The 18,345-nt window shown below is 41.6% G+C and overlaps 1 protein-coding gene across 5 annotated transcripts in view; it reads right to left on the bottom strand.

Annotated features, from left to right (window-relative positions):
• Window positions 1-18,345, bottom strand: part of MARK1 (microtubule affinity regulating kinase 1) — a 76,567-nt gene that overhangs the window by 8,089 nt on the left and 50,133 nt on the right. For 3 of the 5 annotated variants that reach the window (XM_079969216.1, XM_079969218.1, XM_079969219.1), the window contains 7 exons: window positions 9,919-10,018; window positions 8,669-8,781; window positions 6,952-7,126; window positions 5,784-5,977; window positions 3,863-3,963; window positions 2,223-2,384; window positions 518-772 (listed from right to left, as the gene is read on the bottom strand). In XM_079969216.1, the coding sequence (XP_079825342.1) occupies window positions 518-772; window positions 2,223-2,384; window positions 3,863-3,963; window positions 5,784-5,977; window positions 6,952-7,126; window positions 8,669-8,781; window positions 9,919-10,018 (1,100 nt within the window). The remainder of the gene's footprint in view (window positions 1-517; window positions 773-2,222; window positions 2,385-3,862; window positions 3,964-5,783; window positions 5,978-6,951; window positions 7,127-8,668; window positions 8,782-9,918; window positions 10,019-18,345) is intronic. The other 2 variants (XM_079969217.1, XM_079969220.1) reach the window with 1 other exon arrangement.

The raw sequence follows: 18,345 nt of genomic DNA, 5'->3' as shown, positions 1-18,345 counted from the left end.
GTTGTGAGGGAACCCAAATGGAGAGTGTGCTGCTGAAGTTGTGTCCTACTTGTGGGCTGTGAGACTAGGTGGGTCTTTGCTCTGGTCAGACAAGGCTCTTCTTATGTTAAAGTGTCCACATGCCAAAAATGATGCTCACTGCACATGATGGTGCACATACCATTTTTTCCACACAAGTGAAAACCCACGTATGAAATTAGTGACATTAGAACCAGCCTTTAAGTGCTAGGATGCTTATCAATGTTTTCAGAGACACTAGCCAAAGAACCAAGTTTTTCATACCTATTGGATTTGAACAGTATAATTTATTCAGGAAGTTTTTGATTTTTTAAAAAATGACATGAATCCAGAAAGCTGTCATCATTACTGTATCCTATAATTTGATTTTATACTGGCTTAAATGAGGGGGTTCCAAGCAGTTGCTCATCCAGGCGCTTACAAGACTTGCTTCTAACAATGTAACGTTCCATTGCACCTTTCATGTTACCTGGAAATGGAAATGACGGAGGGTACTAACCTGCGGACAAATTTGGAAGTTATTTTGCTTATAATGCCAGTTGACGTCCCCCTTCTAGTTTGAGCAAACGTGCCTGTTTCGTGTGACGGTGAGGCAGGTGGCCCATTGTAAGTGGCGTTGCGCCGCTCCCGTAGCTGCTCCCCATGGAAAGTGCTTCGGCTCGAACTCCCTCGAGGAAAACGGGTTCGGTCTGGAGTGCTAGTACTAATACTGTGAGCGGATGGCGAAGCAGCAGGTGCCCTTTGAGTTGCACTGCTGGAAAGCCAGAAGTACGTTTGAAAAGCAAGGGAGGTAGAAAGAGCCAAGTCATGAGAAACCTTCAATATGACTAGCACATCTCAACATGCACTATCTTGGGATAACATGAGCCGTATGTTTTTATGTACAAAAAGTCTCTAAAGAGATGAAGAACAGTAGAATATTTTAATTCAAAATAGTCTGTAGAAAGAGTAAAAGCTTGGGAAAGAGAAAATGCATCCTCTACAACAGATATACCAGGTCTTGCTGCTATTTCAGAGGTTACATGGGATTTTTCATTCCAATGGGAAGAGCCCAAATGGAAGTAGAAGAAAAAGCAAGAAAGAGAAAAGGGTTTAGTGGTATTTGATATTGGTGAGTAAAATTTTTGTCATGATAAAGTGGTGCACTTAAATACACACACACACACACACACACACACACACACACACACACAGTGTTGGTTTTATATGCATGAGATGGATAGGCTTTGGGGCTAGAACTAGAAAATACAATTCCTACCTCCAAAGTCTTATTTAGTGGTTAGAGCAGGCTTCCTCAAACTTGCCCCTCCATATGTTTTTGGCCTACAACTCCCATGGTCCCTAGCTAGCAGGACCAGTGGTCAGGGATGATGGGAATTGTAGTCTCAAAAAAATCTGGAGGGCTGAGTTTGAGGAAGCCTGGGTTAGAGCTTAGACAAAGACTTGGGAGACCCAAGTTCAAGTTCCCACTCAGCCTTTAAGAGGATCTAGGACCGGTCACTATCTCACAGCTTGATCTATCTCAAGGGACCGTTGGAAGGATAAAATGTGGAAAGAACTCAATGTATTGCTGTTGTCCTAAAACTGGGAGTGGGGGACTCCTGAGCTCCTTGCAGAAAGGATGAGACAAAATGCAACAAGCACCTTTCTTTTGCCTACTCATTCCTTAGCTTCTTGTTTCTCAAGGGCTCCTTTGCATCCTTACTTCAGCTGCCTTGCCTCTGACTTCCTGCTTCTTCACTTACCTGCCTCACAGGGCCATTTTTCAGTCTGATTTTAGAAAGTTACTCCTGTCTCTTGGGCAACTATGAACCATCAACCCCAGACAAACTGTCGATTTGCCCTTCGCCCACACCGACAGCCAGATGTTGTAGGCTACAACTCATATCGACCTAAGTCAGGCATGATCATTTGTCAAGGAACATGAGTAGCAGTCCACACGAAGTGGGGAGGGCACAATGCTGGCTTCTGGTGAGCTAGAACGATCATAGTTTCGTTCACCAAAGCAGTCAGAATGTTTGTGAATATTCCAACACCATCACGTAAGCTCAACTGATTGATGCTAAAGGCTTCAGTATCAAAATATACAGTAGATTGGCAGAGCCTAGCACTACTGATGTTGTGCCTAAACACCTATGTTATGCACATTTGTAGAACATCTGACCATGCAAAGTACCACACAAATGCTACATATTGAAAAATACCTTGGTCGATAAGCTTCAGTGCCATCTTTGATAGTTGGAAGTGTAACTTTTATAGGGTGGCCAGAGGCAGACATGGACTTCTGGTGTCGAGGTCGTGCTGATACTGCCGAAGAGACAGCGGAGCCAGTAGAGGAGGTACTGCTTGCAGACATTTCTGTTAGGCTTTCATCATAAAAACGAAAGCAGGAAAAGGAATATCTTGAGATAAAATGATCTAGTAAAGTAGTTGCATGTGGAACCTTTGAACTACTGTTGGATACTTAAGAAAAAACTGATTTAGCCAAGACATGGTCAACAACAGCTTCTACTGAAAAATGTCTTAAGATTGCTTTTCCTTGGCTCCATTCAGGTAACGGACAGACACTTTTAGGATTCCTAACCCAAATTAAAACATATGAAAGGAACTTGCTCACTGGTGCTACCCTTTCTGTACTTGCTGGGAACAAATGCAGAAGAAAATAGAAATTAATAGTATTTATTGATATTCAAGGGAAAATAGGTGGCAGCAAAAGAATTTTGAACTTTTGGCCACTCATCAAAATAGCACAGAATGCCTCAATAAAAAGTAATTAATCTCTCACCAAGTCCTATCAATTGCATAAATAAAGAAAAGCAACTGCAACTGGCTTTCCTGATCAATCACAGTAAATGTTTTGTACTCATCTGCATAGCTAGTCTTGATGAATTATCTCTACCATTGTATCTGATTAAAAGGCTACTGGTAGCACTTTAAATGAATCCTCTAGTAATTTCAAAGTGCAGAGAGAAGAACAAGCCACAGCATGTATTTCAATACAAATATAATCAACTCGGGAAGAGCACAGGAAGCAACTATTTAACAAGAGGGACAATACGGTCAAATGGAATTATATAATTTCAGTATTCAATCATTTTTCTCGTTGCTGCTTCCCAGCATCTCCTTCATGATACCAATGTAGATTTTTAGGTATGTGCAAAATTAACAAGTCTAAAAACCTCAGAAACAGTTTTGCCTGAGTTCCGTGCAATTGTCATAAAACTTAGGGATCAAGCTGTGCCATCATAATGATTAAGGTTTTAAATGATAATTTTAGGTTATATGTTAGTGACTAAGCTTTAATTTATATATTTTTAAACTGTTGCTATATCTGTATTGTCCCTGTTATACCTAATTGCAAATTCAAATGTATCCCTATCGTGCTTTATGACTTCCTTGATATTGTATGTGAGCTGGAACTGGTCTGTGACCGAAATAATAAAATTCATTCAGTTTTGCCTGAGGCAGGAGAAAGGGGCACAATGACAGCTGACAGGGAAGAATGAAACAGGCTACAACTCTATTGAATTTCGCTTGACATCTTATCATTCTGGCCATCCAGGTCAGGGACCAGAACACAGCAGCCTAAACAAGATAGATGCCTGCCCAAGTCTAAACATATCCAACTTTTCTGAAGGCATTTAATAGCAGAAGACTGTTATAGGCTGGTCAGCGATACCCTAAACTCTGGGGGCTTCCTTTTCCCTCTCTAGCTGCAAGGCCTGCTTAGGCTGAGTTTCTGTTTCCGAGGCTTGCGAAACTATGTTAAACGTGTACATGAAATGTTCCTTTAAGTACCAGAGCAACATGAAATCTTAATTTTCACATAAAACAGGTTCAGTACCTGTTGTCTTTCCCATTCTGAATGGCAGAATAGCGATCTGTAGAGCGTTCACAGACATAAGTATTTCTTCGTGTCATGCCAGTCCCAGAAAACACATTATTCTAGAAAAGACAGGGAAATACAATCATTATTAAAAATACATGACAGAGTAAGAATGCCTAAATATATAGCACATTAGCGTATGTATACATTCTTTGATGCATTTGGGCATCCCATGTTATTTAGCCATGCATTTTCTAATTTACGTTGACGGGTAAAAATGTTGCTTTATTTTCTGTTCTAATAGACAGGCTAAGAGACACAATATAAAAACACAGAATATTCTGATGTGGCACAATTTTAGCAAACAATAGGCTAGAGACACAATCCATTTTTCTGAAGAAGAAAACATAGCAGCTGTCACACACAGATGAGCCCTGAAATTGCTATTCTACTGCCCCGTTAATTCAAAAACAGTTTGAAGATTTGTTAAAACAGCATTTTAAATGAAAAGTAGTACTTCCCCCCACCTTTAACAGCTCTCTCGGGGTGGTGGAGGGGCAGGTGTGGAGACAAAACAAGAAAGTATAAGCAACCCAGATCTTCTCCTTCTAAAATGGTCTTGTGCAAAATCCTCAAAGTGCATTTTCAGTTCATGGGAATCTGGAGAGCATCTTGGTGCTTTTGAGCTGGTATTGCCTTCTAAAAATAATCAAGGTGCACTTTGAACTGGGACCTTAAGCCACAAAGCACAAACCTGGTCCATGAACTTAGAGCAGGCATAGGCAAACTCGGCCCTCCAGATGTTTTGTGACTACAACTCCCATCACCCCTGACCACTGGTCCTGTTAGCTAGGGATCATGGGAGTTGTAGTCCCAAAACATCTCGAGGGCCAAGTTTGCTTATGCCTGACTTATATAAACAGATGGGCAAGTGTGAAAGAGGAAGCACTTCTACCATGCCTGCAATGTAGTGTGCAATGTGACTTTTTTGCACAGACAACTTGCACAATTCTCTCCCTCATTTAAAAAAAGGGGGTGGGAGGAAGCTGTGCATCATCTATGCATACAACTGTATCACACACAATGCACTGTAACTGTGGTGGTAGCAAGAACCATTCTTGTTTTCTCACCTCTACTACAAAGAGGCTGCTTAACAGAGTGTATGAACTATGAGATTGTTTCTGTTCTCATCCATCCTATTTCCCTGGCCATAGAGAACTATGCACAAGAGCAATATCATCTAGTGATACTGAGTCAAGCGTATGTGAGCAAGACCAAGAGAAGAGATCTCTGTTACAGACTCAAATGCTTAGGTATTATTTGAGAAGAACAGGTTTTCAAGCATTGGGAACTCTCAGAGCCAAACTAGCAGCTACAATGAATATAGTGTCCTGAAGGGAAATGCAAATTTGTATAGCCCCTGGCAAACAGCTTGTAGTATTATTTCCCAATTGCCTTGGATCAACTTTCCTCACAGGGAAGAACACCAATTTCGATAGTCAAACATTCACATATTAAACAGTTAAGCTGCTGTTTCTTTATATAAGTGGGTGGTTTTTTTAAAAAATGAAGAAGCAGGCCTGCAGTGGTGACAATGAGTTCAGAGAGTGAAGCAACCAGGGCAGTGAGAGGCAATGAGCACAGTGAAGGAACAACCCACAGGGCACTCCAGCTGAAAAATGCCAGGATGCAACATTACCTGCAAGTTCCTTCCTTCAGCAACCCAGGAGCAAATTGTCACACTCAACTATTCACCCCCACTCCTGTTTTTTAAAAAAGTATTTAAATGCTGGACTGGATTTCTGAGCCCATTTCTATTAGTGTATGCCAGCATTTAATCCATTTGCAGAAGAGAATCATGTAGTTAATACAATAGCAACAACTGTTATCGTGGTACAGAAAACATTTGACCCCGTCAGTGAGCAAAGATCTTTCTTACACTTGGAATAGTAGTCGCTTTTTTCCTTTCAGGGCCCACCAGTGGACTTGCGGCCATTTCACCTTTGGACCCCACTGTAGTGCTGCTCAGTTTACGTGACACATCTTTGTCCCATTCCTCTTTGTGTTCACTCTCCACACTGTTTGCCTGAGCTCTTTTTGAATACGAGACAGCAGGAGGAATTGATGGGCCAACTGTCAAACAAAGGTAACATCAATGAGATGGTGCTCTCTGTATAACCTTCAATCAGTCTGCGCTGGTACTAAAAATAACACCCAAGGAACTAATTCAAATAAGATGCTGGTGCCACTTTACGAAACTGAGATATCGTGCAAAGAATATGCCTGAATACAAATGAGGATGCCCGGATTCCATTCAAACGTTTCTCCCTCCACTGGGCAGATGATCGGTGTGTGATACACTTCACTAAGGAATTCCTTTTAGCATCAGTCAGCTATGGAAGGGAAGTAAAGAGAGAAGGGGTTTCTGGCTGCTCCCAGTTCACCTGCTCCCAGTTCACCAGTTTCTAGTTCCCTACATCATTCATGGTTCTCTATACGGGGACACTGTCTCCATCGTTTAAAGCAAATCAGAAATTTTTTTTTGTCCAGTGTTGTTGAGACTGCAGTACATAAGTCACAACCCAGAATATCAGAAGCAAATAGTCATCTCCATTACCAAAAAGCAACGTTTGACAAGCACAAAGGATTAAGAGATTGTTTGCTTTCCATACAAAAAGCAGGAAAGCCTCAAGTTGCCCACAGGGAACCAGTCTTCTGGGCTGTGGACAATGGTTTGCAATTTTATTCAGGCATATGGCTGTTCTCTCTATGGAAATAAACCCATCCATATCTTCTAATTAACCTCTCTTGAAAAAATTACTGCACTGCAGATATCCAAGCTCACATTTTAGATTCAAAGCAATGATGACGAATACAGAGCAGTTTCCATTATGCAAACAGTTAAAATAGCTACAGACACCAGAATAAATGCAAATGATAATTAACACATCTGTCAACTAACCCAAACTATATTTACCATGGAAGGATCACATGATAAAAGCACCATGGTGTGATATGAAGCAGCGCACAACTAATGCACGAAGAGGTGGAACTGCTAAGCCCAGAAAACATGGCACACAGCTTAAAATTGTATTTTGCTACTTTACTTGGTTGAATGCCATCCCCACCATGTTCACTGAAGCGACGTTGCTTCTGATTGGCTGATATGCTCCGCTGGACCTTCAGGTGAGCAGGAGATTGCATAGAACTGTTGTTGAGGTCACTGCTGGGTCGAGATCTTTGACTCAGGTTACTGCTGGACAGGGACTCGCTCCCCTCAAACTACAAGGATAAGTGACAATTTAGAAAGCAAAGCCATTTGCATCTCTATTTTTGAGACAAGAGTTATTTCCAATGTCACAAAACTCAATACAACATTTGCTATCACAGGGATGCAGACTGGGCACTCTCTGCAGTCACTTTGGCACCAATCCTTTTTTTCGTTTTCCTTTTTTATACTGAAAAGCAAACTCAGAGCTTGCCATTAGCAGCAGGAATGCAGTTGGCAGAGAGGAAGAAGACACTTTCCTCATTATGAACAGAAGAATTTTAAGTGGGTAAATGCCGGAGAGGCAGCCTCTCCTTCCACTTTTTATGGCATCCTCCTCCAAGGCTACTTTTTCATAACAGAAGGAGGGGAAAAAGCATCAAGGGAAAGAAAGATGCAGCTACATTTCCTCAAACTACAGATGTAAGGATACACAATCACTTATCATGATTTTATGTCGTGAACCCCCCTGAAATCTACAGGTATAGGGTGGTATACAATTATTATTATTATTATTATTATTATTATTATTATTATTATTATTAAAATAAAAATCCTTATTTATGCATCATACAGATATAACCAGTCCCAGAATTAACTGACATTTGTGAAAGATTCGACCCAGTTGACAATTGTTGCTGTAATTCACAGGTTGTCAATCTATGCCACCGTGGCAGGCCACACCCAAGTGTTTGGTGGAACCTCAAGCTCACTGGCAGAGATGGTGTGTAGGGGTGGGTGGGGAGAAAGCACAGACTGGAACAGGAAGACAGGCGACAAAACCAGCACCGCAGACAAATGCTGTCACTACCATCTTAATCATGCTCCCCACCTCAGTTATTATTACTAACGTTTAGTAGGATTTATGAACCACTTAATCAAAGAATTCCAAAGCAAAACAATTATTTGTTTTTGGATGGAATGGCTTTGCTGGTTTATTTGGTTTTATAATTAACTGTTTGGCTCATTTTTATAGGCATACAGAATTGCTGCAAACATAGATTAACTCAGCAAAATATACAAGTGGATATACACAACTTGTTCATGTGTCTGGGTAGGCTTGTCAAAACGGAAATGTATTTAGCTGGCATCTGTAACAGCACAAGCATGATGCCAGCCCAGAGCACAGGGGCTTCCACACTGGCCCTATGTTGGCATGCATACAGTGGGAGAGGCACCAGCATAAGTAACACAGTGGAGTCATGTTTGTCTGTGTGCCCAATGTCTTGGATCAACCTTGCTCTACCTAGTCCCTGCTGACCACTGCCACAGGCATGGAAGAATCAGTGGTGGGGCCCTACCTGGGCCCCCCACTTTTCTTAGTTCAGGTGACTTTCAACGTATGTGGGGATCACATTCCAGGGACCCCACACATATGTGAAATGCATGCTTATGAGTCCATGCCAGCAAAAATGATTGATGCATAAACTCCATAGACTCAGCAACCTAAAGAGTACAAAGGCTTGCCAATAAGCATGTCTCAGCATTGTGTTCAATCCCTATAGAAAACAACTTCAAAACTAGCAGATAAATAAATATAAGCAACTATAACTTACCTCAGGTGGTTTTCTGCCTAGGAGCAGATAAGTAGCCATGACTTCGTCATATTTTTGGTTTACTAAAGAGTCGTGAATTTCATCTCTTGCAAAACCCATAGTGACCATTATATCTATCAAAAACAAGACAGCTCAATTTTATTATTGACAAGACATATTTAAAATGTGTCATTAGACAACTTCTGATATTTTTTTTCATCCACAAAACTTCTACTTAAGTAATAACAGTAGAATAAAATAGGAACCTAGAATACTGTTCACAAATTTTCTCTAAAATATAAAAATTCACCCGACAGACCAGTTTCACAATGCTTGCCATGTTCCATTACCCTCTACTAGTTAACATTTATGTAATGGCAACAGAGTCTGTACCCTAAACATATACAGTCAAACCTTGGTTCTCGAACTGCTTAGTTGCCGAACAAATCAGCTCCCAAACACTGCAAACCCAGAAGTAAGTGTTCCAGTTTGTCAACATTTTTCGGAAGCCGAACATCCAACGTGGCTTCCGCTTGAGTGCAGGAAGCTCCTGCAGGCAACTGGAAGCCACGCCTTGGTTTTCGAACGGTTTCGGGAGTCGAATGGAGTCCCGGAATGGATTAAGTATGAGAACCAAGGTACCACTGTATAGAATTGAGATCTACATAAGATAGGAAATAAGAGATTTAGGGGAGAGGGATTGGATTACATAAACATTCCAATCCTCCAAGCATGGTCCAGATATTTAGGAATGTGACATGGGCTAGCAGATTCAGGTTCAATTCATTTTCTTTTTAGCACCAAACATAGTTTCTCATTACCAATGGATTAAATAACCCACCAAACCATGACTGAAAGTTATTATAAAGTGTGTTTTATCCCCAATTCTGGTTAGGAGGGCAAATGCAAACCATTGTTTCCTACTGGAAGTGAGAGGAAGAGGAGGATAAGACTATGAGCTTCCTGGATGTTGTTGATCCTCCATACCATAGCATGTGAACTGGAACTAATGACATGGCAGTGAAAAAAACAGGTAAACTGAGACTAGGATAATTCAGGAAGATATATCGGAACTGTTCAACATTCACTATATAAAAAAACCTTGGGTATATGGCAAACTAATCCACAGAATTAGCAAAACATTGACAAGCATTTTTCCCTACTGTTAACCATGAATCTGCAGCGCACAGTGAAACAGATGAAGAACTGGACTAGGTAGGGAGAATACAATACAGCTATAGATTGGAACAATTGGGGTAACCTATTCTTACCTATTCTTTTGGTGTCATTAAAATCTGGTTCAGGCTCAGTGTATGGCTTTAATTCTTCCTCTTCATGACCAACATTCATCCATCGGTCTTTCATTATTTGCTAGAAAACAGAGCAAAACTGAATCATTGGGTTGTTGTCTTTTTAAATCGACTCCCAAATGAATACCCACTTAGTGGGGAAATTGGCATGTTTATTTCTTTAAAATATAAAAACTGCTTTGAAGCATAAGTGAAAAATGATCAGTGGGGACCAATCAGTGTGCAAAAGACATCTTCAACTGCTGGTTAAATAAAAATGGGTGCTGGACAAATGGACAGGGAGTTACATAAAGGAGGCCCTATTAACAAGAAGGCTCTATACTTTGATGCTTCCCATCTCACCCATCTTACTCTTGAGCAGCAACCCAGCAGAAGATTTTAATAGTTGGACAGGATAATACAGGACCCAGTTACTTGTTGAAGCACATTATTCCATACCAACCACCCTATCTATACCTTGTGATCAGCTGGTGAGAGGAAGGAACTTCTCACTTCACTGCTGGTAAGCACAGATGGTGGAAGCTCTGCAGCGTTTGGGCTGTCAAGTGAACACTTTCTTATTTTCCCAGGCATTTTGGGTAAATCAGCGATTTCCACTTGTTGAGTTTTTTATTTTCTTGCACTGCTGTATTTTACTGTTCATTTTTTTTAATGATTATTTTTAATGAACGTATATTCCCATGGTTGTCTGTATATTTTGTTAACATGTTGGAAACTGCTTTTGGATCAGTATGATGTGATGAAGGGTGATCTTTAAATTTTGCAAATAAAACAAAACATCGGGAAAGTTCTCCTGACCCTAAGTGGTTTAGGATTTTATAGGTTAAAGCACTTGAAAATGTGCCTAGAAATAAAATGGTAGCCGGGTTAAGATCTTGGAATACTGAAAAAACATTTTCCCTACTATCAGTACAAATCTGTCCCTGGGTTCTGAAGTAACGGAGTTTCCAAACAGTCTTTAGAAAGGCCCTCTTAAAAACGCATTATAGTACTTCAATCTGGATGTTGGGAGAGCACAGATAACCATGGCCAAATCTTGTTTTCCAAGAATAGCCACAGTTGGAGTACCATCCAAATTTGGTTGAAGGCATATGACTTCTACTGCCAAAATTAAATTGGGCCCTTCAACCCCAATGCACAAAACAAAGAACAACTCAGGTCCAAGGGTTAGTGTTAGCCATGTATTATGAACAGAAATAAATTTGGGGAAGACCAGTAGTTCAGTGATAGTGTGGATGCTTTGCAAGCAGAAGATCCCCAGTTCATTCTCCAGCATCTTTATACAGAAAGTAGCCAGTTCTGAATGAGATGGACCCAGTTTGACTTGGAACAAAACAGCTTTCTATACTCATGATTAATTCACCACAAACAAGTCAATAGTACCATTTTTGCAGCCTACAGACTATTTTAGGTTGTCCATTCTCTCAACTGAAAATATATTTTAAAATTATCCATAAAAATATTAACAATATGGAAGACAAACTACCATCTAAAGTACGTTGAACTACTTTATTAGCTTCTATCTGTATCTACAAATGTTGAATTAATAATAAACATGTGTTTTTGGGCTTTCTTGCTGAATCCATAAAAGGACCAAACATATATAACAGCTTAATTTTCCTTAAAGGAGAATTGTCCCCTGCAATTTACCTTTCCTTCACATTCAAATGAATGAGCGAAAGCTGATGATATTTTGGCTACAGGAAAGAAAGACTTATTTTGGGAACTGCTTCACTTCTCAGGAGACAGCTCCTATTTTGAAAGGATTTTTACAACAAGCCATTGTTCTTTCATACCCAAGCAAAAAGCAGAAGTGCTGCGACACCTTACGGATGAGCTGTTCAGAGGTTTTGCAGACTGTGACCTTTGAGTGCACACACCCGCTCCCCCATGACCAATTTCCCTTTGAAGCACTGAAGCACTTTTTGTTCTCCTGCTTTTGGCTAATGTCTATGCTTCAGGATTTTCTTTTAGTGGGTCGCACAGAAGGCATCAGCTTGCAATGCTTGAGTACTTTAAACCATATGCTTTCCTTGCTCAAGTTTCTGAGGAAGCATTATTGAAAATTCTATGTACGTAAAAGATTCTCTACAACAGCAAAAAAGGGTGCCCTTATCAAACTTCATGTTCAAGATTATGGGTGAAATTCAATGCTTATCTTATTCTTTGAATGCTGCTGTTCTACTTCTGGAATGGCTTTTAATCCAGTGGTGGTTAAACAAGACAGCATAAGAAGAGCCTGCTGGAACAGGCTAAGGGTACAGCATCCTGTTCTCACAGTGGCAAAATGGGATTCCTCTGAGTAGCTCGCAACCAAGGCCAGAGTGTAAGCACGCTCTTCCCAGCAACCAGTATTCAAAGGCATGCTGCCTCTCAGATTGGAGGGACAAGATAGCCACAAATTTGTCAGATCCTATTTTAAAGCCATCAAAGTTTTTGGCCATCACTACTTCATTTGGGAAGACCCTGATGTTGGTAAAGATGGAGGGCACAAGGAGAAGGGGACGACAGAGGACGAGATGGATGGATAGTGTTCTCGAAGCACCAGCATGAGTTTGACCAAACTGCGGAAGGAAGTGGAAGACAGGAGTGCCTGGCGTGCTCTGGTCCATGGGGTCAGGAAGAGTCGGACACGCTTAAACAACTAAACAACAACAACTTCATTTGGGAGTGAGTTTCATAGCTTAAGAAAAGGAATTGATCTTTTCCAGTTTCCCCTTTCCTCTGTGGTCCCCTGTTCAAGAGGGTTGAGAGACCCTCCAAAACAGCATGGATACTAGTGCAGTAGGAACCAGAGAAACTAACTTCTCCTCTTACATTGGAGTACAAATCAGACAGTTCAAAAGGATTTCACCCTTTGCTATTAGAATACAGTTTTGAGTTTTGGAACACAAGGAAGCCAGACATATTTTTTGCCTTTTTAAAGAAGAATGACATCTGGACAATTTAAATATAATGAACCCATGTTCTGTCTGACATATGTAGCAGTATTCCAAACTCCATCTGAAAAAGTGCACAGCTGAAGAACTCAGACCTAACTGAAAGCAAAGTGTGAAATCTTTTCAAATATTATGCTCTCAAAAATCCCTCAGGAGTATTTTAATTCTCCTCTTAAAATGTATAAAGTAAAATGCATATGAAGTGCATGGTAACTTAATGCTCATTAGGCAACATATGAATTAAGCATACAGTGCTGTCTCTTCAACTTTAGTTTGGCAAAGGTTGCTAGTGAAAGACATACTGCAGAAACTGCATATTACTACAAAATGGTCCTAAATAGTTTCACTGTGCAAACATCAAAACACTGATAAAGCCTATAACTAAATGTATTAAGTTACAGATAGGTAGCCGTGTTGGTCTGCCATAGTCAAAACAAAATAAAAAAATTCCTTCCAGTAGCACCTTAAAGGCCAACTAAGTTAGTTCTTGGTATGAGCTTTTGTGTGCATGCACACTTCTTCAGATACCCAGGTATTCTTCAGGTATCTGAAGAAGTGTGCATGCACACGAAAGCTCATACCAAGAACTAACTTAGTTGGTCTTTAAGGTGCTACTGGAAGGAATTTTTTTATTTTGTTTTAAATGTATTAAATTTCATTCGGACACGAAACTTAACATTCTAGTGCCATTCTAGATGAGCAGATGCCAGTCAAAATCACATCTTAAGAATATCAGACAAAGGCTCAGATAGAATCGTTTATCTGACACAATGCCCATATATAACACAGCACTTCACACAATTACTGAACAGTGATTCTGCAATGGCCTTTTACCCCCCGAGACAATTGCCCTGTGTTTCACAGGAAGACAGAGACAGACCCTCTCTTCTATAGCATTCATGCACTCTGCTTTGAACACAATGTCCTGGCAAGAACCCATTTTTGAACCAGCAACATAAAATTATTTTAAGGCTGTTAATAGTGAGACAGTATTAACCCGGGCAGGAGGGAACTAACACAGCATTACTGGACATAACAGGGCCAAGTTCCCAAAACTGTATCTAGGAGGATTATCAGTAGAAAACACTATTTAAACATGAAAATGAACACAACCTATTTATAAATACTGGTGAAAAGTCAGCATAGTGCACTGAGATCTCACCACACACTGGCCACACAATTTAAACCTATAAAAGTAAGAAACTTGTTGAAATCTGAACACCCTTAAATCTGGCATTCTCAGATTCTGTGCACGTTTTGTGCCTGTGCTAGGCTGTTACAAAATACAGCAAAATTACAGAGACCTGAACATTAGTATTACATTTTTAGTCAGCAGTATCCTTTGGACTCAACCATTTTGAAGTTTGTTAAGTGAATATTAACATCCTTGAGTTGACCTCCTGTGATCCTAATTACACCATCCTATATAGACAGGAGCCTAACAATGAGTGCTACACATCAGTGAAGCAGAAATTACTCATACCCACATTCCACTGGCAAGCTACCAGACACAGAATTATTCAGTACAGAGTCACAGCTGATCAGGGGTATATCTCCCAGCTTGTGCTCAAGTGATCTATGTCAGAAAGTGATTATATGAGATTAATTTGGTGGAACACCATCTTCAGCTGCAAACGCAAACCTATGAAGATGAAAGAAAGGTCAACCGATGACTAATACACATTGTACTTCTCAAGCCATTTTATCATCTGCTGTACTTTTATTGGGCATTAACAAGCAGTAAATCTTCCATGGATGCAAAGCCCAGAGGCCTAGGTGACTGGCTGCTTCAACTTGCTGGAATTAATACATAACCAAAATATTTTTTTCTCAAATGCAGCTCATCAACTATCATAGCAAATGGGAACCAGGTACTCATATGGAAACTGCTTCTTTTAAAACTCAGCTGTCTTTACTATAAAAACAAGATTACTTATGAATCATTGGTTTTTGAAGAACAATTAACTTTTCTTACACTAAATGCACTAGCTTTATCTGTTAAATTAGTACAACGGACAAGGACACTGTTTTCAGCAGAAGCACAATTAACTTAGCATTCATTTCATTTTTTGTGGAAAGGAGTGATACAACTACATGGCTACAGAAAAAACACCAGCATTTCATAGTTTGAGACACTAAACAGGATATTGTATCTTTGTATGCATAACAATAAATATCTGAGAATATTTTATAATTCACATTTCAGACAGTTTAACATGATCTTTGTTATTTGTGCTTTGCTCCAATCCCGAATTTAGCTACTTAATCATATGCTGTTCATTTTGTTGGACCATTATTATGTCACGTTACTGAAATTCTAAGCCTAAGTATATTATGAGAGCTTTCACCGGATCAGAGAAATCTTAGTCAAACAATTACACAAATTTGTAGTTAATCGCAACCTCCCAAATTTGCATGTGTAAAAAGGATTACTACAGAAAACAGCTCTTTTTTAAAGATAATGCACACACTTTTCTAGCAGGCTCCATATTGGAAGAGGCATTCTCTGTTGGGATTCAGAACTTACAGGGTTAAGTTGTTCTGAGTAGTGCCTCCCATTCTGACGTTTGGAAGGAGGGAGGAGCTCTACTTGTTGTTCTCTCTTGGTCTCTGAAGGAGACGGACGCCATGAATGCTAGCAGTCCAGGAGAATCTGAGAAATGCTGAGCTGTAAATATTTGCTGCAATAAAGAACTGATAAATTTGGACACACAGGTGCTTGGTGTGTTTGTCTGGATCTGAAGCAAGCAGCAACGGTTTTTTCCGCTGTGTTTTTACTCTGCAAGGCGAAACCGGAGAGGAGAAGGTCTGCGCAGCTTGGCTAAGAAGTGTGCCGGACCGCAATAAACTGGGGCTAATTGGAGCCATAAAGTAATTAGCCAATTAAGATCTTATCACAGGTTATGGGGGACCTAATTACCGCTTATAAAACTGTTGCTGAAAGTCTGCCGGTGTACTTTGAAGTCAGCTTGATCAGCTGGGAAGACGCTACCGAAGCGGAGGTCTGCGTTCTGTGTTTTGCCTGCTGCTAAGAGGCAAGAGATGCTGAGAGCTGAGAGCTGAGAGCAGCTGAAAAATCGGGTGCCGGAGAGCTGACTGGTTTTACGTGAGTAGCAGCTGGGGCCCCGGGGAAGAGGAGAGAATGGCAGACAGCCAGGTCCTTGAGGACGTTCCGCTTGAAAAGCTCACTTTAAGAAGTTGGGCAACCTGGTCCAGAAGAGTAAGGGGTTGGTTTCTGGTTACTGGGCTTTGGGATGTAAGCCAGAAAGAGCCATTTCCCCTGAATCCAGGTCCTGAAGGGACAGACATTGCAGGCTTTGAGGCTGCGTTGCCTGAAGATAGCCAGCAGAGAATGCAAAGAGAGCTTGCTATGCTGAAAGCATGCGTACATGCATCGCTCTTGCCCAGTTTGGAGGGCGTAAAGTCAGCAAGGGCTGCCTGGGAGGTGCTGAGAAGTTTGTATGAAACTTCAGCAGGAGGCCAGGGCCCTGGAGAAGTCATGAAGAGCCTGGAGATGGCTGTAGCCCCAGTCCCTGAGGTGCAAGTCGGGGGGGCTGAGAATTCCAAAGGCAAGTTTCAAAAGTTTTCCACTGTGAGTGCTGAAGTGAAACGCAGTTTCAGCGAGGGCAGGGCTGGCACAGAGTGCTCTTCCGGAAGAAGGGGGGCCAGGCCAGCTGAAAGGAGCCCTGGGCAGTGTTTTTCCACTGATGTTCGTCGTCAGCCAAAGTCTGGAAGGCTGCGGAGAGCTAGACGCTTCAAGGTCGGCCACCTGGACAAAGTGAAGATAAGGCCTAAAGAGTCGCGTGGGAACGCAGAGACCAGTCCGGTCTCCAAGGCAATGGAGGCAGCTACTTCTACGGAAGCTGCCAAGGTCCTGAGCAAGGGGGAGTTGGTTGCCAAGACAACCACAGAGAACAGCTGCAGAAGCCCAAAGAGAGGGGGCAGCGAGACGTTTGTTGCTATGGCGTTGTTTGAGAACAGCTCTGAGAGAGACACTGACTTACGCTTTGTAATCGACTCAGGAACTAACCGAAACCTGATTCCAGAGACCCCTGCAGTCGAGATGTGGAATTGCACAGCAATTCCGGCTGGAAAAACTGTTCAGTTTGCAAATGGGGAAAAGAAAAATGTAACTAACGTTGCAAATGCCTTTTTTTCTGTTTTGCAGGAGCAGATGGAAGTTTGCATTGTGCCGGGAATGCAACGCTGTATTTTATCTGTGCCTTATTTGTTGAAAAAGGGGTTTAAGGTTTGCTTTGAACACGATTTTTGTACAATCTCCAAAGGAGGGAAGCAACTGGTCAGAGTTGCAAAGGGGCAGAATGATCTCTTCATTCTTAAAACGTCTCTGGAGGGTGAGGGGAAGGTTGAGAAAGCACAAGCCCTGCGTGCTACAGTTCCCACTCATGTTTCATGTTCTTCATAGTTCTGTTGAAGAACTACAGGTGCTACCTGAGGTTAGCAAAGGCTGTAGAATTGAGGAATGTGCAAGAGTCCTAGATTGTCAGGCTTGCAGACAGGCAAAGGTAAGAGGGTGCAGTTACCCCAGGGTGGAGAGGGTAACCACAAAACCTTTTGATCTTGTGCACATAGATCTGTTGGGTCCCATGAAGGAACCAAGTTTGGGAGGGGCCAGGTTTCTGCTGACGCTGCAGGATGATTTTTCGCAGAACACCTGGACACATGGTCTCAAATCCAAGGGAGATGCAGCACAGCTGATTAGACGTTGGATTGAGGAGGTGGAACTAAGGTTCTCCACGAAGGTGCAGGAAATTGCTAGTGACAGAGGTTCACGGTTTACTGGGTCTGCTTTGCAGAAGTTCTTTCACAAGAAAGGGATACGTCACACAGTGACTTCTCCTCAACAGAGGGGGGTGGCAGAGCTCAGAAGTGAGGCTCTGGTTAAGGCTGCACAGGTGATGCTGTCAGATTCTGGGTTATCTCCAAGGTTTTGGATGGAGTCAATTAAATATGTGAGCTTCACCTGGAATCGGTCCTACAATTCAGTGGTAGGAGACACACCGTTTTTCATGCTTCACGGGAGGAAGCCTCAGGTTCACTTCCTCCGTGCGTTTGGATCAACGGCCTCGGTGCCGGTGCCTGAAGCTTTGCGAGGGCCAGGTGAACCCAAGTTCCAGAAAATGATCTTCTGTGGGTATGAGCCAGCGGCTCATGCATGGAGGTTTGCGTACCCGTCAGGTGATCAGAGTAAGCTGCTGATCAGTAAACACGCTGAGTTCTATAAGCAGGATGAAAAGTCAAAGGCTCTTGCCAGACGTGATATTCTTTCAGAATGTCTTTCTGATTCAGAGCAGGAAGGTTCTGATGAGGAGGAAGGAGAGGCTGAGTCTGCTGATGACGATCAGCTCACTGACCAAAGTCAGGAGCAGGATGGGGCATCTCCACAAGTTGTAAAAAGAGAGCCCAAGAGTGAGCCTAGTTCTCCTGT

The sequence above is a fragment of the Podarcis cretensis genome (genome assembly GCF_951804945.1).
Source record: "Podarcis cretensis genome assembly, chromosome: 3".
NCBI classification, from domain to species: Eukaryota; Metazoa; Chordata; class Lepidosauria; order Squamata; family Lacertidae; genus Podarcis; species Podarcis cretensis.
The sequence above is the reverse complement of the archived record's forward strand: the minus strand, read 5'-3'. Positions and strand labels throughout refer to the sequence as shown.